At 40.2% G+C, this 22,666-nt stretch overlaps 1 protein-coding gene across 1 annotated transcript in view; it reads right to left on the bottom strand.

Moving 5' to 3' along the window:
• Window positions 1-181: 181 nt before the first annotated feature.
• The window catches only part of cad (carbamoyl-phosphate synthetase 2, aspartate transcarbamylase, and dihydroorotase), a 56,207-nt gene continuing 33,722 nt past the window's right edge, over window positions 182-22,666 (bottom strand). Inside the window, exons 27-44 of the mRNA XM_034121269.1 lie at window positions 19,309-19,554; window positions 18,169-18,250; window positions 16,977-17,143; window positions 16,244-16,408; window positions 15,126-15,257; window positions 14,378-14,579; window positions 13,001-13,191; window positions 10,818-10,958; window positions 10,089-10,178; window positions 9,074-9,215; window positions 7,814-7,998; window positions 7,087-7,161; window positions 6,233-6,445; window positions 5,774-5,899; window positions 3,747-3,902; window positions 3,268-3,369; window positions 2,670-2,764; window positions 182-1,112 (exon numbers count right to left, since the gene is read on the bottom strand). Of these exons, the coding sequence (XP_033977160.1) occupies window positions 1,013-1,112; window positions 2,670-2,764; window positions 3,268-3,369; window positions 3,747-3,902; window positions 5,774-5,899; window positions 6,233-6,445; window positions 7,087-7,161; window positions 7,814-7,998; window positions 9,074-9,215; window positions 10,089-10,178; window positions 10,818-10,958; window positions 13,001-13,191; window positions 14,378-14,579; window positions 15,126-15,257; window positions 16,244-16,408; window positions 16,977-17,143; window positions 18,169-18,250; window positions 19,309-19,554 (2,610 nt within the window). The 3' untranslated portion in view covers window positions 182-1,012. The remainder of the gene's footprint in view (window positions 1,113-2,669; window positions 2,765-3,267; window positions 3,370-3,746; window positions 3,903-5,773; window positions 5,900-6,232; window positions 6,446-7,086; window positions 7,162-7,813; window positions 7,999-9,073; window positions 9,216-10,088; window positions 10,179-10,817; window positions 10,959-13,000; window positions 13,192-14,377; window positions 14,580-15,125; window positions 15,258-16,243; window positions 16,409-16,976; window positions 17,144-18,168; window positions 18,251-19,308; window positions 19,555-22,666) is intronic.

Raw genomic sequence — 22,666 nt, 5'->3', positions numbered from 1 at the left:
TTAATAGAGACAGTGAAGTTTTAAATATGTTTAAATATTTTTATTTGTGTCATTTATTATTGTTATTGTCATTTGATATTGCAAGAATTCTCAATATATTTTCTTTTTGTAAAACAGCTTTCAGTGATTCATGACGGCTATGGTTGTGTTTCTTAAAATGATGGATATTAATGACATGAAATGCAAAAGGAAATATGTTTTTATTATTTATTTCTACACATAATACAAAGAAATTCACCAACATTTAAATGACGCCACTTCCCATTTGGATATAAAAAGACTCTACACTGCTACGGAATAATACGAAATGACCCTAAATGATCAAAAACCACGCTTTGAGAGAATGTGCGTTTCCACTTTCAGGTAGTGCGACACATTTAGGTAAAGAAACAGTATAGGAGACATTAGTAAATACTATTATTATGGGTCAGAAAAGAGCAATCCCTTACAACGTGTTGTCCCTTTTAATACCTTAACTGGTCCCTTTAATGTCAGTACATTTTACCCAGCTACCAACACAGTTATTTCATCAACACCAAACATCATAGAACCATCGATATGATTGAAATGTACACCTTTTTTCTTCCAAGGAGTTGTCCTAGGCTATGGCTCAATGATGCACAAATACTGCCAATACTTAACCATTGTCAACAAACAAACAGAAATTCTCACTTGTACAAAAAAAGCATCTGGAATATTTCTAAGAAGCATCTTAATTAATAGAAAAGTGTGTCTCAGCACAAGAACATCACATTGCTGTGAAAGAAAGCAGTAATTTTGAAGGTAATATAAAAAAGAAAAAGAAATAGTACCAAGTTGAAAGTAAGGAAAGCAGTATAATGTAACAGTATAATATCACTTTATGGCTTATTGTTGCATTTAACTGTACCAGCTCCAGTTAAAGGACTGGAAACAAGAAAGCCACAGATTTCAGGAAAGAAAACGCAGTGTCTAACACGAGTTATTCTACAAATATTTTCCAATTTGTGCGATAAACAGGCAGCGTAGGGATCTATCTGCTCAGCACGGTGGCCAGCAGCGCCATCCGGATGTACATCCCGTTCTCCGCCTGACGGAAATATGCCGCCCGGGGGTCGGTGTCCACCTCCGCACTGAGGGAGAAACACAAAGGAGACACAACAGGAAGTGAGATAAATGGTGCATATTGAGTTTTAAACCTCTAAGTTGATTGATTTTTTAACTTATTTTGGTTAGAAGCCTAAAATAATGTCTGTGGTTAACACAAGCTGAAGAGAGTTTAATGTTTTTGTTATACTGACATAAGCTATGTCAGTAAATACCCCACTGGGTAATTTTAAAACGGCAGTTGCTAACAAGTGTCTAAATGAGACGACTAAATGTCATCATGCCCAACATTAGCCACCTTTAGCTTAGTGGTGGTGACGTGAAGTCATGTGACCGTGCTGTAGTTCCTTTATAGCCCAACATTAGCCACCTTTAGCTTAGCGGTGGTGACGTGAAGTCATGTGACCGTGCTGTAGTTCCTTTATAGCCCAACATTAGCCACCTTTAGCTTAGCGGTGGTGACGTGAAGTCATGTGACCGTGCTGTAGTTCCTTTGTAGCCCAACATTAGCCACCTTTAGCTTAGCGGTGGTGACGTGAAGTCATGTGACCGTGCTGTAGTTCCTTTATAGCCCAACATTAGCCGCCTTTAGCTTAGCGGTGGTGACGTGAAGTCATGTGACCGTGCTGTAGTTCCTTTATAGCCCAACATTAGCCACCTTTAGCTTAGCGGTGGTGACGTGAAGTCATGTGACCGTGCTGTAGTTCCTTTGTAGCCTAACATTAGCCACCTTTAGCTTAGCGGTGGTGACGTGAAGTCATGTGACCTTGCTGTAGTTCCTTTATAGCCCAACATTAGCCACCTTTAGCTTAGCGGTGGTGACGTGAAGTCATGTGACCGTGCTGTAGTTCCTTTGTAGCCTAACATTAGCCACCTTTAGCTTAGCGGTGGTGACGTGAAGTCATGTGACCTTGCTGTAGTTCCTTTATAGCCCAACATTAGCCACCTTTAGCTTAGCGGTGGTGACGTGAAGTCATGTGACCTTGCTGTAGTTCCTTTATAGCCTAACATTAGCCATCTTTAGCTTAGCGATGGTGACGTGAAGTCATGTGACCGTGCTGTAGTTCCTTTACAGCCCAACATTAGCCACCTTTAGCTTAGCGGTGGTGACGTGAAGTCATGTGACCTTGCTGTAGTTCCTTTATAGCCCAACATTAGCAGCCTTTAGCTTAGCGGTGGTGACGTGAAGTCATGTGACCTTGCTGTAGTTCCTTTATAGCCTAACATTAGCCATCTTTAGCTTAGCGATGGTGACGTGAAGTCATGTGACCGTGCTGTAGTTCCTTTACAGCCCAACATTAGCCACCTTTAGCTTAGCGATGGTGACGTGAAGTCATGTGACCTTGCTGTAGTTCCTTTATAGCCCAGCATTAGCTTTTAACTCCTGGCAATTGCATCTATGCTTTAACAATCAGTGGTGTTAATATGTGGAGATTATCAACAAACAAAAAAATCCCAGTGGCTTTTTGTAGAGGGTGAAGCGATAAGAAGAACTAAATAGAAATCTCCAAAGCATTACATTTCTCATAAGAAGTTAGAACAAAATAAATAAGATTGATATAATGCTGCTGATTGAGCCTCACCTGATTTCATTGACTCTGGGCAGCGGATGCATGACCACCATCTTCTTCTTGGCTACAGTCATGATGTGAGGGGTGAGGATGAACTGGCCAAAACACTGAGGAAGAATAAACACACACATTCAGAATACATTATAATAAATAAACACATGGCTTGGTTGACAGGGGAACGGCAAAAAACCTTTAGCCTACAAAAACTAGTGTCTTAGATCTTATATTTAATTCTAACAATTCAAATGTCAATGTGAGGTAGAGGGTCATTCAATTTAAACAATCTGTTATAGCTTGAACCACAACCTTCACAAAATGGCAAAATCATTGTATTCAATATTCATTAAAGCTGTAGACTACAAGCTTATGTAAAGGTTTTCTTTTGTGGTCAGATCGAAATACGGCAGTTTGTCTGGAAAAATTAGCTTCTTTGCAAAAAACCTCTATAAAGTGGGATCAAATAGTGTAACAAAAAAAGGCTGTACATGTAATTTACCAACTCCAAAAAGTGGAATTAGTCTTATATTACTCAGATATTTCATAAAGATGCATATGGACTATGTTTCTACCTCACCAGAGAAAGAAAGTTGATGAAATGAAATTCACTTACAGCCTTGTACTCTTCCTCAGAAGTGAACCTCTCCCTCTGGATCCTCGTCATGTAGAGGACGTCGGTCTCAGGCAGAGCTTCCTCGATGCTCTCAAACTCCTCCTGCACACAGGGAAGAACACACCATCTTTTCACCATTTTGAACAATGATTTGAACTAGAAAACACATCTGATTATATCAACTTGTAATACAGTGTAACCATATTTAAGGCCATCAGACTGTTAAACACCTGAACTTTTGAAAAGAACATCCATAACATTCATCTGTTTGCAACTTACAAATATATCATATCCGAATTACTTGTATATAGACTCTCCTTGCACCATTTCTATTCTATCTTGCACTTTTAACTATTGTATCAGTTGTATTGTGTTGCACTGTTGGAGGAGCCTGTGACCTCAGATCTTCATTGATATATCTACACTGTAGCTATGTACACATGACAATAAAAGCCTTGAATCTTGATTTTAGTGCGCACCTGTCTGATGCCCTTTGAGGCCACGTAGCTGATGATCTCCGCCGGCATGTGGAGGTTTTTGGGAGCGACGTAGCGCAGCGTGATGCGGTACTGAGTCAGCAGTTTGGCGAGGGAATGAACTGTGCGGCCGTGTTTCAGATCCCCAACCATGGTTATCTAGCCAAAAACATATACATATTAAAATAGGCAAGGCAAGTTCATTTATATAGCACCTTTTCAACACAAGGCAATTCAAAGTGCTTTACAACAATGAAAGACATTAAGAAAATGGCATTTAAAAACAGTCATTAAAAAGCAAAGATAATCAAATAAACATTACAAAAGAATACATGAATAAAAGTCACAGTGCAGTTTAAGATGTGAATAGTTCAATTAAAAGCAACGGCAGAAAGAAAAGTCTCCATCCTGGATTTAAAAGCAGTCAGAGTTGCAGCGGACCGGCAGGTTTCTGGGAGTTTGTTCCAGATATTTGGAGCATAATAACTGAACTTCTCCATGTTTAGTTCTGACTCTGGGGACAGAAAGCTGACCAGAGAGATCTGGATGGTCGAAAGTGGAAGTTGGAATACAACAATTGGACTTAAAACTACACGTTGGGTTACGAAGGATTGAAGGAGCATGATTTCAATATTAAAGGTCCCCTATCATACTGTTTTTCATCAATATATTACAGGTCTCAGATATATACAGAACATGTCTCTGATTGGCTGAAACACCAAACAGATCATTGCAGCATTACCCATAATCCCCTCTGTTTCAGCCCTGTTTCCAAAGTGCTGATTCTCTGTCTGTTACTTTAGATGAAAATAAGGAGCCCCTCCCCACGCCCCTCTGAGAGAGATTTGGTTACAAAAAACTCAATGGTGCTCTAGGAGGAGATTCAGGTGATAAGGTGTGGGGGGGGGGTTACCTTGGTTGCTGATTGGCTAATGGTTACACAAGCCAAAACATCGCTATGACATCATAAAGTGACCACAATCTGATCAGCTCATTTTCAGACAGGTTTTTATAGAAATGGATCAGGACAAAAAGAGAGAGAATCTTTGTTCCTGAAACTTTCAGAGTCTCTTTCCACAAAGGGGACACATGTTGATGTAGAAGAGACATGAAGAAGAGGGGACACATGTTGATGAAGAAGAGACATGAAGAAGAGGGGACACATGTTGATGTAGAAGAGATATGAAGAAGAGGGGACACATGTTGATGAAGAAGAGACATGAAGAAGAGGGGACACATGTTGATGTAGAAGAGATATGAAGAAGAGGGGACACATGTTGATGAAGAAGAGACATGAAGAAGAGGGGACACATGTTGATGAAGAAGAGACATGAAGAAGAGGGGACACATGTTGATGTAGAAGAGATATGAAGAAGAGGGGACACATGTTGATGAAGAAGAGACATGAAGAAGAGGGGACACATGTTGATGTAGAAGAGACATGAAGAAGAGAGGACACATGTTGATGTAGAAGAGACATGAAGAAGAGAGGACACATGTTGATGTAGAAGAGACATGGAGAAGAGGGGACACATGTTGATGTAGAAGAGACATGAAGAAGAGGGGACACATGTTGATGTAGAAGAGACATGAAGAAGAGGAGACACATGTTGATGGAGAAGAGACATGAAGAAGAGGAGACACATGTTGATGGAGAAGAGACATGAAGAAGAGGGGACACATGTTGATGTAGAAGAGACATGAAGAAGAGGGGACACATGTTGATGTAGAAGAGACATGAAGAAGTGGGGACACATGTTGATGTAGAAGAGACATGAAGAAGAGGGGACACATGTTGATGTAGAAGAGACATGAAGAAGAGGGGACACATGTTGATGTAGAAGAGACATGAAGAAGAGGGGACACATGTTGATGTAGCAGAGACATGAAGAAGAGGGGACACATGTTGATGTAGAAGAGACATGAAGAAGAGGGGACACATGTTGATGTAGAAGAGACATGAAGAAGAGGATTTTGCATAATAGGTGACCTTTAAAGGAAAGGTTTCAAATGTATTTTCTGTTCCTCACCGTCATGCCGTTGACCGTCCCCAGCTCCTCTCTGATGGTGAAGACGTCCAGCAGAGCCTGAGTGGGATGTTCCCCGACTCCGTCTCCAGCGTTGATCACCGGCTTACGGCAGTGACGCGCCGCACACTGGAGATAAGAGTTACAGGAAGAAATGTAAATGATATAGATAGATTTAAGAGTAAAAGTCTCAGGCTCCTCCAACAATGCAAATAAGATCTATTGTTTTCTTGATTCAATATTTAGAAAGTCTGAAAATAGAACGAAATGCCAAAGAAAGTTTCCCAGAAATGAGTAAAAACTAGAAAAACAGCCAGTGACAAAAGGTGAGCAAATCTTTTTACACAGAGGGGACACATGTTTATATATGAAATACATGAGAAAGTGGATTTTGCATAATAGGTGACCTTCAATACACAGTAGCAAATCGTCTTCACAAAATTTGCTAAGTCAGAGACGCACCTCCACAGCTCCGGGGGTCGGGTGTCGCAGCACCAGCACGTCGGCGTAGCAGCTCATGGTCTGCACGGAGTCGGCCAGAGACTCTCCTTTCTGCGTGGAGGAGGTGGATTCGCTGAAGTGAACCACGGAGCCGCCCAGACGCTGCATGGCCGCCGCGAACGAGCTGCTGGTGCGAGTGCTCACCTCGTAGAACATGGACGCCATCACCTTACCCTGAGGAGAGAGGGGGCTTTAAAACTGGGCTCAAGCTGGACAAATAGTCAACTAGAGGACTGGAGTAGTAGTGAGTGATGCTTAATACCAAATGCTTGCTCTGATTCCAAAAGCTACTGTGTATATTACACAAAGGACAGGATTCTTTCCAATTAGGCTTTAAACAGACTCGTAAATCTCCAGGGTTTTTTCCCTACATCACCCCCCTTTAATTTCTGACTTAATCTGTGTATTTTCATATTTCTATCTTATTCTGTAACCCTCAATTATGGTTTGAATTCAATGACCTGAGTGCATGCTTGTACTTGCATGTCAAATCTTGTTTTTTGTAAAGTGTACAGAGACTCTGGGTAGTGAGCATTTAAACAAATAAATAAAAGAGAAGACTGTTTAGCCATGTAGAGTTTTTGCCCTCTCCCAAACATTCAAATACACTTTAAAACTCAGATGTTTCAGGTGTGTGGGAGGCGTGTGGCGCAGTGGATAGAGCCTTGGTGTTGGTCACAGGTTCAAACCCCACAGCATGTCGTTGTGTCCCTGAGACACTTCACCCCAAATTGCTCCTGTGGGGATTGTCCACAGTATTGAGTAGGTAAGTCGCTTTGGATAAAAGCGTCCAACAAGTGACATGTAATGTGTACCTTCAGGATGTCCAAGCTTCGTTCCTTCTGAACCATCAATCGCAGAGAGTGGGCGACATTGAAAAGGTGCGAGATCTGAAACAACGAAAAAACACAAAAACTGAAAAAACTAAAACATGCATCACGTGTGTCTTTCTCAAATATAAAACTATTAATTTAGGTGTGTGTGTGTTTATGCGATATTGAAGTGACTGTTATTTTGTATATATTGATTGTTGTGCTTTTATAAATGTCTTAATGTGTGCATATGTATAATGTGTCTGTTGACTGTTGTGTATATACATATTTTTATATATATATATGTTTTTTGTATTCGGGATTGTGGGAAACGGTATTTTGATCTCTCTAAAGTTGACAGGATGTGTATTTTGTAAATTGTGTAACTTTTTTTATTATAATTTTGTTATCTGTAATATTTTTTTTGCTGTCTTTGGCTTTTTTCTGCTGTAACAATGTACATTTCCCCTCCGTGGGACTAATAAGAGTTTTATGTTTCAGTATTTGTAAGCAACTGTGACTGAAAGAATATTGCTTTTATTTGACTTTTTAATGGTTATTTGTATTGTAAGAAAGGGCAGGTAAAATAAGATGTTCTTCTCCCTGCTCCTTTCCACCATGCGCTATAAAAAACCCAATATAAGTGTACATGTTTTGTTTTAAAGTAACGGCTATGTGTGGAATAAACAAATAGAGGTTTTCTGGTTCTGATTCGACGTTGACGTTGTACCTGCTCCTTGCTGAACTGCCTGACGGAGAGGATGTGCTGCCCCACCAGCGCGTGCAGCAGAGGAGACGTCTGGAAGTGAGACATCTGTCCTGCAGGAAGTCCTGGAGTCGACTGAGGGGACAGCAGCCGGGACAGAGGGGGGGGGTGGCTGTACCCGTCAACAGCTGGGGGGAGCATCATCATCTCTGCGAGACACAAACATCAATGAAATACAGAAGTACAGTGTGATACAGGGTAAGGCAAGTCTTTTTATAACACAAGGTAATTCAAAGTACTTTACAACAATGAAAGACATTAAGAGCATAAAACACGTCAGAATAGGGCTGTGCGATTATGGCAAAAATCATAATCACGATTATTTGGGTCAATAATTGATATCACGATTATTAAATACGATTATTCATTGACTTTGAAAACATCCATTTATTGAACTTTAAAACAAATACAAATAATAATTTGAACAGTATCTTTTTAACTGTTGATTACCCTGAACGTATAATTCAACTGAAAAACCAATACAAAAATAAATAAAATAAATTCTACATTTATATTCACATTTAAATAAATAATATCAAAATAATAAATACCAATAAACAAGAACAAATATGTTGGAGCGCACTTCCCCAAGCTACTAAACATATATAAATATGATAAATACAAATAAATGAGACTAAAATAAATTAGATCAAATATAACAACCAAGCAAAGCAAAATAATCGTTTTTTTCGATTATGTTGTTTTCTTAATTGTGGCAGGCCAAAATCGTAATTGCGATTAATTAATTGCACAGCCCTACGTCAGAAACATTCAAAAGCAAAGATAATAAAACATGAATGTTACAGTGCAGTGTAAGATGTGAATAGTTCAATTAAAAGCAGGGGCAAAAAGAAAAGTCTTCAGGCTGGATTTAAAAGTAGTCAGAGTTGCAGCGGACCTGCAGGTTTCTGGGAGTTAGTTCCAGATATTTGGAAAGACCCCGAACCAAATTCTCTCATTCCTCGACCTCTAGTCTTCCCGTGAAATTATAGTTATTTTTGACACTTTTCTAACCTTTTTATATTCCTTTCATCCTTCTCTTTCAATCATCTTTGACCTTTAAACCACTTTTCTTTTCCATTCCCAGAAGTAAGATATTCAAACCTAAAAGGGTAGACGCTTTGCAGATTTGAAATGGCCAAGGTGCTGTCGAAACAGGTGAGATTCTAGTTTGCTACAAAATATATGTTGTCTTCCTGCTGTGCATTGTGGGAGTTGTAGTACCTGGTGTGAATCCGGGGTCTGAGGCGCGGTGGATGCGGGGGGGCAGCAGGTAGCGGCTCTCTGAAGTTAACCGGCGGGGGCTGGGGGCTCGGGTCCGGACCTGGCCGTCCCGCGGGGGGGTGGGGCGCGCCGGCTCTGGGCTCTACAGGAACCACAACATGTTAGAATAAATACATACAATAATGTTGGGAAAACACTGAATGTCCTCCTTCAATATCAGAGTACACGTGATAACAAAGGTATCCCAACTGTAGCTGTGTTCATGACAGGATGTATGATTACCTAGAAGAGCATCAGGACTGTTTTAGGCATATGATAGCTATGTGATTAACATGATGATTCAGCCTCTATGGAGAGAGACATATGACAAGCATGATCATTTCTGACGTGGAGCTAATCTGAAGTAAACATTGAATACTGCTTTCTATTCCTCCATCTTGTGACTGTGTAACTCCCTCTCTTGGATATCAGCATGTGAAGGACACTGTTCAGGAACTAGTTGATGCTCTGTATGTGATGACTACTTCCATTCTGGAGAGGATCACAAATACATGGATCCTGATATTGAAGCTCAAGCCGGTGACAAGTGAGATTTTTCCAATAAATAACGACCAGATTTTTTGTTTCAGAATATAGAAAACTGTATGTTCTCCAGACTACAATCATGCGTTTGTCATCTTGCAATCTACTTACTGTATTTATCTAAATAGTTACCACCGCAATAAACCGTATTTAATTTTGTCTTAACGTACAATATTTAAATTTCACATTCTGTTCTTGTATATATCATATTCTATTGACATGTATATAGATTCCTTGCATTACTTTTTATTTTTATATTTAATTATATATGTTGCATTGTTGCAGGAGCTCAGGTCAGAAGAATGTCATTGCCATTTCTACACTGTAGCTTTGTGCACATGACAATAAAACCTTTGAACCTTTGAATGAGTTACTTCGTTTGTTTGACCGTTAACCATAATTGTTGGACTATAATGTGATCCACTTTGCGTACCATTGGACTTTCTTTAACAAATTCAGCAGGAGTGCTGGAGGCGAGGGGCCACGTCTTCACATCCTCACCATAACCTGGAGGTACCAGCACCTAAAAGAGAGAGGGGGGGAAGAAATGCAGATTTAAAAAAAAGGATTTGTCTTCAACCGACACATTCCTTTGAAACTGTGCACAGCCTTATTACCATTGTGAGTGCAGGTGAATTAGTTTAAAGCAGGGGTGTCCAAACTACGCCATTTTGAATCGGCCCTCATCAAATTCCAAAAGTATAATGTAATACGACCCACAAATGAAACTTGTGCTTGACTTATATTGTACTTCTTAAATATAAATGTACAAATATATCACACAGTAGTATTAATATGTTAAGACCACTTTTCAAATAAATTCAGTCAATTAAAAGGTGGAAATATTTTCTGACATATCTTAGTTGATAAGAAAAAAGCCCAATGACTTATTTACATAACAAGCTTGAAATACACCCTTCCTATTTCTCCTTATTATAATCAATCTGAGGCTTCTGCTTTAAGGGATGAACTGCCAACACTCACAAGCATCATTTACCTACATTGGATTGATTTAGCTGACTTATAACTGAACTTATGAGGCGATATACCTCATCTCTAGTGGCCCAGCCCTTCGTATATTTTTCTGTATGTGGCCCTCTGTGAACAAAATGGACACCCGTGGTTTAAAGAATAAAATGAATATGTCTGTGTGATTTCTGACCTGTCCGTCGATGTAGGCCACCTCTCCTCTCAGAACAACGCGACGCACTTTCCCCTTCACCTTCATACCCTGGAAAGGTGTCCACTTGGACTTGGTGAACTGCATGGCCGGAGGAATCACCCACTCCTGCTCCAAATCCACCTGAAAAAGAAAAAAAAAAAAATCAGTTTATGAGTATTTCAAAACATAGCAATGCACACAATATCAGTTTTTCTGGTATTACTGAACATATTTTATTCCATTCTACGAGTCCCTTGACATTAATAGTAATTTGAACTTGCAGATCATGGAAGTTTCTGGATTACAGCTGCCTTCATTAACACATTTTTTATGTTATTATATTTCTTTAAATAATCAGTCTTGCCTTGCCTTGTTGTCTCAAGGCAAGGTCACTAATGGCGCGTTTCCACTACAGCGCGGAGCACGGTTTAAGAGGGCTGTGACGTCAGCGGCCCGTCTTTGGTTGCGTTTCCACTTGGCCTAGTACCGGCCGGCGGGTCCTAATTCACAGTTTTTCTGGCCTCATAAAATTGCGGGTCTAGGGCCAGAGACAACGAGGCTGAGTCGGGCTGAGTATGCTAAACTAGAGAGCGCATCGCTGGCAAGGGGGCTACAACTACAACAAGATGGACATATTTGACCGTGATTTAATTGTAATACACGTTTCAAAATGATGCCGAAGTAACAACATACTGATACCGGTTAGTAAAAACCATGAATTAATGCTTTGTCAAGTCTGCAGACAGACGGCAGGCGAAACACCTTTTAAAATGCGTGTTTTCTAAATGGAGATCGGCTAAGCTAACGCAGTATATGCTCCGACCGTCCACACTCACAACAACGGCCTATACAGACATAAATAAACCAGCGACTGTATTCACCATGACACAGGCAGTCTGTGGTTTGTACTTCTTTAACTTTTGTCTAGTTTCTGAACATATATGAGGAGCTGTGAGCTCTGAGTGCTAACAGCTAACGGCTGTGTTGTTTTTCTGGGGTTCTCTGAAGATCACGTCACGGCTCCGCCTACACTGCGTTACTATAGATACTACCCCAGTTCCTAAACTGTAATGGAAATGCGCCATAAAGTGAGCCAGTCCTAACGAGGCCCAGCCATACCGAGCGGGGCCGAGCGAGGCCGTGTAGTGGAAACGCGCCATTAGATTTGGGGAAGGGTAGCACCAACAAAAAAGGACCAATGGTCATCTGCATTACATCAATGCACACAATATCAATTTTTTTTGTATTACTGCACATATTTAATTCCATTCCATTTCAATGTGCTATATTTTTTTATCATTTTTTAAAGTTATTATAATTTTCTTTAAAGAGTTTTCTGTGTTTTTAATGTTTGTTTTACTTTTATGTATGCACCACGACACCAAGTCAAATTCCTCGTACGTGTCAACCTACCTGTAATAAACCTGGTTCAGATTCTGACAGAAGAGTGAGCATTTTTTGGCAGATTCCTGTGTCTGTTTTAGCACCAAAAGCTCCAAAATCCAGACTCCAGTAGACCCCAGAAGATTAAATCATTGTCGTGACTTCCTTCCTTGTTTGTTTTTCTATCAAGCCACCCGACATTTTTTACTCGTTTTCTTTCCTTTATATTACTTACAGTTGAAGAGTTGATAGGCCTCCGATGGTTTGGATGATATTAAGCGACGTGTTTGCTCAAAATAAAATAACAAACTTTGACACGTGCAACAAAGAAAAGAGGCCTTTACAATAGTCAAAACAAATAGGCAAAACTGAAAAAAAATAACAAACAACTTAGGTATTCTTTCTTTCTTGATAAGGCTTATATAACTTGGTAACTTAAAGGGTAATTAAACGGTTGAAAACTGTTCCTCTGCGACATCTTTCTAGCAGGTTTCCCATCACTGTCACTTTACAGGAGGCACTGTGGGAATTGTAGTCTTTTATTCTCTACAGACGTCACGATTAGGTGGCCTTTCTTATAAAACAAGATACTGGCTCGAACAGTCAGAATCCTCTGTTTATCACCCTCACTGTCGAGCAACACGCACTACAATTTTTGTGTGTGTGTTTGTGTGTAGAGAAGGCGCCATGGGAATTGTAGTCTTTTATAGTGCGTTGACTACAGACGTCACAATTAGGTGGCCTTTCTTATAACAATCTAAATACTGGCTCTAACAATAATGCCCTTCCATTGTGTTTACCTCCACGTAGGTGTTCTCCTGGACCGGCAGGTTGAAGATCTTGCGTGGGTTGTCATAGAGACGCGTGATGATGTCATCCATAGTGAGCCGTCCGTCACTCACGGCGGTCAGAAGCAGCGGCAGCATGGTCTCCAGACCGGGGTAACCTGGAGGAGGACTGTCCCCGCTCTTCTCCTCTACAGAGTGGGGGGCTAAACACACAGAAAACATGTAAACATCAAAGAGAAGTCATTCACTGATCCCAATTTGGGAAATGTTTGCATTGCAGCAGCATTGTGACGTGCAACAACATTAACTTGAACCTTTCTGTTGGTCGCTTGTTAGCAGACCCTTCATGCGATAGCAGAGCGAACAGGTACAGGAGGCGTAGAGCGAGGGATCATTGTCCACTAGTTAATCGATCGCAGATGGCGTTGTGCTCGCAGACGGATAGAAATAATGAGAAAAAAACTAAATGGGTCGAGAAATATACTTTGGTGGCCGTTAATATACCTGGGCCGCCAAGTAAAGTCTATGTGTGGGAAACCCTGTATACATATTTGCTGTGTGTGTGTGTGTGTGTGTGTGTGTGTGTGTGTGGAGAAACACTGTGATGGATCGTTGGAGCTATGTGCAGCTCTAGGCATATATGCTCGAACGGGAGCTGCCTGGACGCTGCAATCATGTTGCGCGCACTATCCGTGCTGAGTGTGCTGACTTTTCATACAATGTCCCACTGTCTGGCTACCTGCATAAAGTCAAGTGCTCGGCGCAGTTGTCGGAGAAATGTCGCTCCTCTGTTTTCATTGAAACAGCTCCTTATATCCGTTAGCGCAGCTAGCTAGCACCAGATGCTAACAACAACAACACGTAAGGTGTGCCTCGCTCGCGCGAGTCGCCCCACACATACACACACCCTCCCGGTCCTCCCGATGGCCAGTCCGGGCCTGCCGGTGAGCGTGGAAGTGTGGTCTGCCACATGCGGCTGTCAGCATCAGCATGTAGATGGTATTTTAAACTCGATGCGCTCTGAAACTACGGCGGCCGAGGACAAAAAATACACATGCGTTAATCGCGTTAAAATAATTAGTGGTGTTAATTTTTTTTTTGCGTTAACTTGACAGCCCTAATATTTGCATGCATATTTTTATATATCTTTGTTTTTGTACTCTGGATTGTGGGAAACGGTATTTCGATGTCTCTGTCTGTACACACAAACTGAAAGATTGAAAATAGAGACTGGTGCATGGAAAAGAAAATGTGAACAGACCTGGAGACTGTCAGGGTTGCGTCTGTTGTCTCTCTAACCCAGTTGAGATTAAAGTTGAGTTTTTGTCCTAATAAATGACCGGTTTGCTGCACACGTATATTTCGACTGGTTTCTGTGTCTTTACTCACCGTGGTCAGTGGCGAAGCAGTCGATGATGTCCAGGTTCTCCCACAGAGCCTCCATGTCCTCCAGAGTTCCCAGCATGGGTCGGACCTGCGCCCGCCCGTCTCCGATCTCTCTGATGTTCTCCTCGCACAGGAAGAGGTGATGAGGAGCCACCTCACATGTCACCTGGATGCCCTTCTGCTTCGCTGCTCGGATAATCAGAATCTGAATTTTAAAAAGGAGGTAAGAATGTGAGATATCGCTTCATCAAAGTGTCGTTTCAATACTTTAAAATATCTGTACCGGTAATGAAAGTATCATAAAAGATAGGTTATATGTAAGCTTTGATAAAGTCTAAAACTATCTGTCGTGTCAAATGATCATATAATCATTTAATACATAGTCTTGTACTCTGATTGCCTTTTACACTGTTAAATTGTATTTGTAGTCTTGTATGTGTTTAACAGAGACATATGTTAAGGATTTACATATCAGGAGGGCAAAGGGAAGTAAAAGGGGGATTTGCAAATGGTTAAGGACGAGGGGGTTTTATGGTTTAATGGTGGGGATGTTTAGATGATGCCTAAGGGAATTGATGAATGGGACCAGGTGGATATTCTCTCTCTACTATATAATGTGACTGTTAGCTGTGTTAATTTATCAGTTTCTCTGAAGAATTTCCTCCACACTATCTAACAAAACTCCCACCAGTATTGCATTCTTCCACCATTTGATTTCTATAATACTAACTAAATAGAAACAGTGTTTTACCTCCTCCTTCTTGGCGATGTGGCAGATGTGGACGGGCCGCTGGTAGAGCTGAGCCACCATCAGGATGGCAGCCACCGTCTGCTTCTCAGCGTGAGCCACGATGGGAAACTGCTTCGGCCACTTCTCAAAGTGCTGCAGACACAAACAGAGAGAGTTTAGTGGGCAGGGTGGGAAAATGGAGGCACATGTTAATGGAGATATTAGGGGTTTTTACACAGTGGCTCCAGGAAATGCCAAAATGCAAAGAAATGAGAAGGAAAAAAACACTTCTCCCAGGGTCAATTTACCTCATTTGAACCAGATTTAAACGCTTAAAAAGACAAATCTATAAATCCTGACACCTATTTTCCCTTTTAATAGATTAACCGGTTAAGCCCCGAGCCTGTTTTTCAGGTTTCAGGCTCGAAAATGACATGCCCAAAACAAATGACTACAACTTAACTTCTAAAAGGGTTATATGAATAATTTCTTTTATCAAAGCAAGGTTACATCTGTGAGTTGGATGTAGAAGTGTCAGAATCAATATAGATTGTTCTCAGTCAGAGTAAATTCAGATGGAACATAGCAAAAAGAGGTAAATTCTTACCTCCGCCTAAAGAAAAAACATTACTTATAGTAAAAACTACCCTTGAATGATGGGATGGTAGACTAAAAGCTTTAGGAATCCAACATATAACATATAATAAGTACCCTGTATCAAGATTGAGGCAAAACAAGTGACATTTGACCTTTTTAAGAGAGGTTTAGCAAAAACAAGTTCCAGGCGGAATAAGCTTTCGGCACATTTGGGTACATCTGGTTCCATCAGTGCCATTTGACCTTTTTCAGGTACCAGACTATAAACATTGTGTATTACATTGAATTATCACCATTAGGTATTCATTCCATCCAAAGAAAAAAATAAATAAATAATGGGGTCTTTGGGGCTTAACAGGTTAAGAAAAGTCCCATAATAACTACAATGGTAAAAAACCTGTTTAAGAAACATTTATGTTAAACTAAAGTGGTTTAAAAATATACAACAATAAGATATTATGATACTTTATTGTCCAACTAAGTCTGAATTTCTTCTTGCACCACAGCAGGTCCATTTGCAACATGAACAAGGTGAGACCTACCTCCATCCAGAGAGCCACGTTGTCCATCTTGAGGGTGGAGTACGTGTCGTTCAGATACATCTTCAGACCCACCGCCTGGCTGGCGATGGACGGCAGGATGGCGGCGTTATCTGAAGCGGCGCCGAGGTACAGAGCGTAGTCACAGCGGCAGCCCGCTTTGGCCAGCTGAAGATCAAATCAAATCAAACTTTATTTGTATAGCCTAATATCACAAAAACACGTTTGTCTCGGTGGGCTTCACAGATTCAAAACAAACAACAACATTGTATATGATGGAGATACAGCTAAATGCAAGATAGTGTGTGGAATATAAGTTATCATGGAACACAAGATTTCATTAGTTTTCTTACTTCAGTCAACTTTGATTAAATACATGCTGTGAAGGCTGTAACTAGAAGCCTCACACCAACCACACATCCTTAAGGTTGTGCTGTTTTTTTATTTAAAATCATCCATGCACACATTTTTAACTTTATTTTTCTAAATTGAGTGCATGCAATCTTATTTAATTTAGTGATTGTTAACAAGATCTGTTTATATCAAACCTAATGAACCTTTTGTCATCTAAATTGATTTTGTTACCCATCCTAAAAACTGTATATATATATATATATATATATATATATTTTGGGTTATTAAAATCCACATTTTTCAACCTCCTAGTTGTTGCGTACCCTTGTACTTCACACATGCCATCACAGGGGGTCTTGGATCATTTTGAATGTGGTCTTACCTTCTGTACGAGGGCCAGAGTGTTGGCGTCGGTGATGGCGGGGGAGGTGTTGGGCATGGCACACACCATGGTGACGCCTCCTGCCAGAGCAGCAGCCGTACCGGAGGAGAAGTCCTCCTTGTGTTCGGCCCCGGGCTCCCGCAGGTGGACGTGCACATCGATCAGACCTGAGAATCAACAGCAAGCATGAGAGATTTGAACCTTTCGGATGTTTCACAAGACACTATTGTATTTATATCCCTGTATACATCGCTCCAACAGAGTTTCTAGAACTAGAAAAAGGTGTTTAGGTGAAAACAGATACTGGGTATTTCATTAATCTCATAATAATCTCCACATTAGAGTAGATATGAACACATTAAGGGATTAGAATTTTCTCTATATCCTTCTGTATGGTGGGTTTAAAACCAGATAACACCTTTTTTTTTTTTTTATATAAAACAAATATTTGTATGTATATATTTGTATGCCTAATTGTATGAATAGGCTACTGTTCATTTGCCAAAAGAAGTTAATCATTGGCCCTTAAAAGCTTGACAATTGTGCTTTTAGATTTCTCATAGAGAGGCGAAGTCCCTCCCTTTCCGGGGGAGCTCCATGGAACCGCTCAATGAACTACATCTCCCGTCTCGCACCACAGACCAAGACGGCCGTCACGTTGGCACATTTCACTTTTTTCTTTCAGAATGAGGCGGAAAGTATTAAAAGAGGTGAAAATCACTCCAAGTCTGGGCATGTTGAGAGCTGTACATACACACAAGGGGAGTTAGTCGGTTCATAAGAGCCAGCATGCGGGACCGGGATTCTGGGATTTGTAGTCTTTCTAGTTGCGTATTTTTCATAGTCTTATATTTCAACAGTTTTACGACAAACTGTGACTTTTTTGACTTGGAAATTATTTTTTAAGATTGACAAACATCATATGTGTAATTCGTGGCACAATTCAAACGGGATCGAAAGATACGTTTTCTCTCCCCATTGACTTCAATACATAATTTTTCCCAAATAAGGTCCCATGGGTCGGAAGTAGATGGGCGGGACTTCGCCTCTCTATTTGACAGTCAAATATTTTTGTAGTATCTTTAATACACAATCACATTTTGCAGCTGCAGACAAATGAACTGAATGTCTCAAATTACCCACAATCATTCAAATGAAATCAAGAGTTTTTGTGCCTGTTGCAGAGACTCACCCGGCAGACGGACCAGCGTCTGTGAGCTCATGCTGTCGATGTGAGTTTTCACTGGTGGAGCGGCACCAACCCGATGAAGAGCCTGAAAAACACACAGATTCATATTAATCATGTTGTCTTTCAATAAAAAGCTGTTTCAGAAGGGCTGCACAGCTCGTGAACATTTTATCGAAAGACGCAATATAGACTAGTGCAATATCCAAATTGCAGCTATCAAAATATTTAGTAAAGGCAAACTATGTGAAAGTATCTGAATGGAACGTAGTCAAGTCCCGTCCTACAAACAATTGTATACATTCTCAAAACCTTGTTTGGTACAGATCCAAATCATGCAGCTCTATCCTGCAGCACTAAGAGTTAATGTTGGGAAAATACTCAATGTCCTCTTCCAATATCAGAGTACACATGATAACAAAAGGTATCCCAACTGTAGCTGTGAACATGACAGGATGTATGATTACCTAGAAGAGCATCAGGACTGTTTTAGGCATATGATAGCTATGTGATTAACATGATGATTCAGCCTCTATGGAGATAGACATATGACAAGCATGATCATTTCTGACGTGGAGCTAATCTGAAGTAAACATTGAATACTGCTTTCTATTCCTCCATCTTGTGACTGTGTAACTCCCTCTCTTGGATATCAGCATGTGAAGGACACTGTTCAGGAACTAGTTGATGCTCTGTATGTGATGACTACTTCCATTCTGGAGAGGATCACAAATACATGGATCCTGAGATTGAAGCTCAAGCCGGTGACCAGGGATTATTATTATTTTTAAGTATTCAGAAAAAGTCAGATTTTTGAGAAAAAGTTAGAATTTTGAGAAAAAGTCAAAACATTTGAGAAAAAGTCAGGATTTTTGAGAAAAAAATCAGATTTCTGAGAAAAAGTCAGATTTTTTAGATTCTTAGAAAAAGACAGAATTTGGAGATTTTGAGAAAAATCTCAATTTTGAGAAAAAGTCAGTATTTTGAGATTTTTTGAAAAAGTCAGAATTTTGATATATAAGCTATTCTGTATGTGATGACTACTTCCATTCTGGAGAGGATCACAAACACATGGATCCTGAGATTGAAGCTCAAGCCGGTGACCAGTGATATTTTTCTAACAGTTATCATATCATTATATAATACCTGTACAAAGAGCTTGGTGCACTTGATGTCAATGATGAGCGGCACAGAGTAGTCGATGGCCATGCGCCTGGTCCGGTAACCCTTGGTGACGAAGGAGGAGAGCCGGCGGCCTCCACTGTTCCTCCCCGACAGGTTGATGACCAGGTCGAAGTGGTTCTCCTCCAGGTAGTTCATGATGCTGCGCTGCTTCTCTTTGTTGGGGCAGTCGCTCTCCTCCTCCTCAAACGGCCAGTCCACCGATTGCACCTGAAGATTGGAGGAAATTCAGTTTTCCACTCCGTTTTTCGGATACATGCTTCTTATATAGGTACATACAAATACACACTTGTGATTTTTGAGCACACATGCACATACAGATACAAATACACACAGTTATATATTGCAGGGAAAGCAGGGAAACTATATATGTGACCCGCTCTATCGAAATCAATCGGAAGTCGCAACGGCTCATTTCAAAATAAACGTGGATTTGCGTAAAATACTATTTTTTCGGGGTTCGGGTGTTTTGTTTGATTTTAAATAAACAAAGTCTTGGCTTTCAGAATATGAAACTTTTATTTCCAAAATCACACGATAAATACATTTTTGAAGCTTGTAAAGGGAAGAAGACAGGCACCTCTCACTCGCACTCGGCTCTTCCGTAGCGCAGCCCCCCTCCCTCCGGCTGAAATTATGAATGTAAGGCGTATAGTAATCATAGATAACACGGCAGGGTCCGTTACAGTTTGTTTTCATCTGATTTCAAATAAACAAAGTCTTGGCTTTCAGAATATTAAACTTGTTTCGGCAAATTCAGATGATGAATACAACTTTGAAGCTTGTGACGGCATAATTACAAGCGGAGAACGGAGTAACTTGACGTCACAGCACGCATAAGAACAGCCGGTGTTTCTCGTGAGTGTTTTCCCCGGGAAACAAACACAATACACACAAACGCAAAAACACACACACACGCAAAAACGCACACACACGCAAAAACGCACACACACACACACACACACACACACACACACACACACACACACACACACACACACACACACACACACACACACACACACACACACACACACACAGCACACACACACACACACACACACACACACACACACCCACACACACACACACACACACACACACACACACACACACACCACACACACACACACACACACACACCACACACACACACACACACACACACACACACACCACACACACACACACACACACACACACACACACACACACACACACACACACACACACACACACACACCACACACACACACACACACACACACGACACACACACACACACACACACACACACACACACACACCTTCCCCCAGACCAGTGATCCAAACGGAAATATTTTCCCTCCGGACTATTTTGATAATTTGTTCCGCTAATAACCAATCAGATCGATGGATTCCAGAGAAGAGGAAACTTTGAAGGCCTTTTTCTCAAAATGATGACAGTCATAATTTATAATGTGACATATTTTGCTTAATATTTGGAGTACAACAACAATCCTGATATCATTAGAAAGCTAGGAATCTCCTCTTTCCAACAGTGCATACAACTCAAAATGTGTCTCCGGGTCAATGCGACTGATTTCGATAGGGCAGGTCACATATTGTTGATGTTTTGTGATACCTGCTAATTAAGTTATGGTTTGATATTACGATTGGTCAATATATATAACTGCTAATGATGTGTGACCTGACCCATATATACACCGGGTAGATGATGCATGTTATTTAGCACTTCTCATACGAAGTTTTCTTTAAGTTTGATCTGACTTAACCTCTATGAGACTCATAACTCATGCAACAAGCGTCTTTGGGTTCAAGAAAAGCGCTATAGAAATATCATTTATTATTATTATTATTATTATTATTATTATAACGCAGCGTCCACACGGCAGCGTGCGTTGAAGCTTGCCAACGGGCGTGTCTGAAACATGAATCTCCCGCCCCGGACACACAAGCACGCGGTTTGATTGGCTAGAGCTTGTACTGGCATATGATTTGATTGGCTGACGCTTCCAAAGCTTCAAAAGTAGAACATTGCTCAACTTTTTTTATATTTACAGTACACATTTCAGTTTATCACCTTTTATTTAATGTAACATTTCAGTGTAAAATAGGAAAATCCTGACAATAAGTGCCTCTAAGTTGAAGTTTACATTATGCTGATGTTCAGTCACTAAAGATCCTATAACATTTGTGAACATGCACATGTGTCTCTGCAGGACAAAGCTGAACAATTAAAAAGCTGTAGTACTTAAATCACAAGCACAGACTTTTACTCCACAGAGTTATTCTAGTGCCAATAAAGAATGATTAAACATCTGAGAGTCCAATAGATCTTGATTACGGTCTGTTCATGTTATTGTTTTATAATTGTATAACTGCTATTTTAATGTCTGAATCATATAGATCAGGGGTGTCAAACTCATTTTCATCTCGGGCCACATTAGCCTCATGGTTGCACTCAAAGGGCCGGTTGTAACTTTGAGACTATAAGAATACATATATAAAGGTTTAATATATATCAAATAATGTATTTTATTACATGATTGCCTCTGCATTGGATTAATATCAGATAGGGTAACTTCATTAATAACTTCATAATTAACTATGTCTGAAAGCAGAAGTCTAGGGCAAATAATTGCAAGTCTCTTCAGTGAGAATGTCACAAAATTATTTGAAAAGAAAAGCCAAATTCTGGAAAAAAAAGTCAAAGAAATTACATTTTGAAAAAAATATTCTGAGAAAAAAAGAATATTTTGAAGAAAAAAAGTCAAATTCTGAGAAAAAGGTCAAATTTGAGATGCATTGTGGGACATGTAGTTTATGGGCAACGTAGTTTATGGGCAACGTAGTTTATGGGCAACGTGCTTCTGTAAATCTGCTTGTGAACCGTATAATAAACATACTATATTCTTTGGGGCCACATAACATGAAGTCACGGGCCGGATTTGGCCCCCGGGCCTTGAGTTTGACACCCCTGATATAGATGATTGCATTCGTTTCATTTTTCACATGATATTTATTTTATTTAACCTCTTTGAAACACACTTGTCTGACTGGATACATCTTTTTGTATTCAGATAAGGAAGACACTTTAATAATTTCCAACAGGCAATTGAGTTTACATTCAATTACAAGGATGAAGTGTATTAGTAGTACAATACTGACAATCAGTAGTCAGGATTCTTTTGTATTTTTACATACCATCTAGAAAGGAGAATACATTATGCTTAAGGTCAGTCACAAAATATTATATTTGTGAACATGCACTTGTGCTATTGTTGGACAAAGCAGATGAAAAATGTAAAAGCGTGTTACA

This window comes from Trematomus bernacchii, unplaced genomic scaffold (assembly GCF_902827165.1).
Source record: "Trematomus bernacchii unplaced genomic scaffold, fTreBer1.1, whole genome shotgun sequence".
Lineage (NCBI taxonomy): Eukaryota > Metazoa > Chordata > Actinopteri > Perciformes > Nototheniidae > Trematomus > Trematomus bernacchii.
This window is presented reverse-complemented; position numbering and strand designations above follow the sequence as displayed.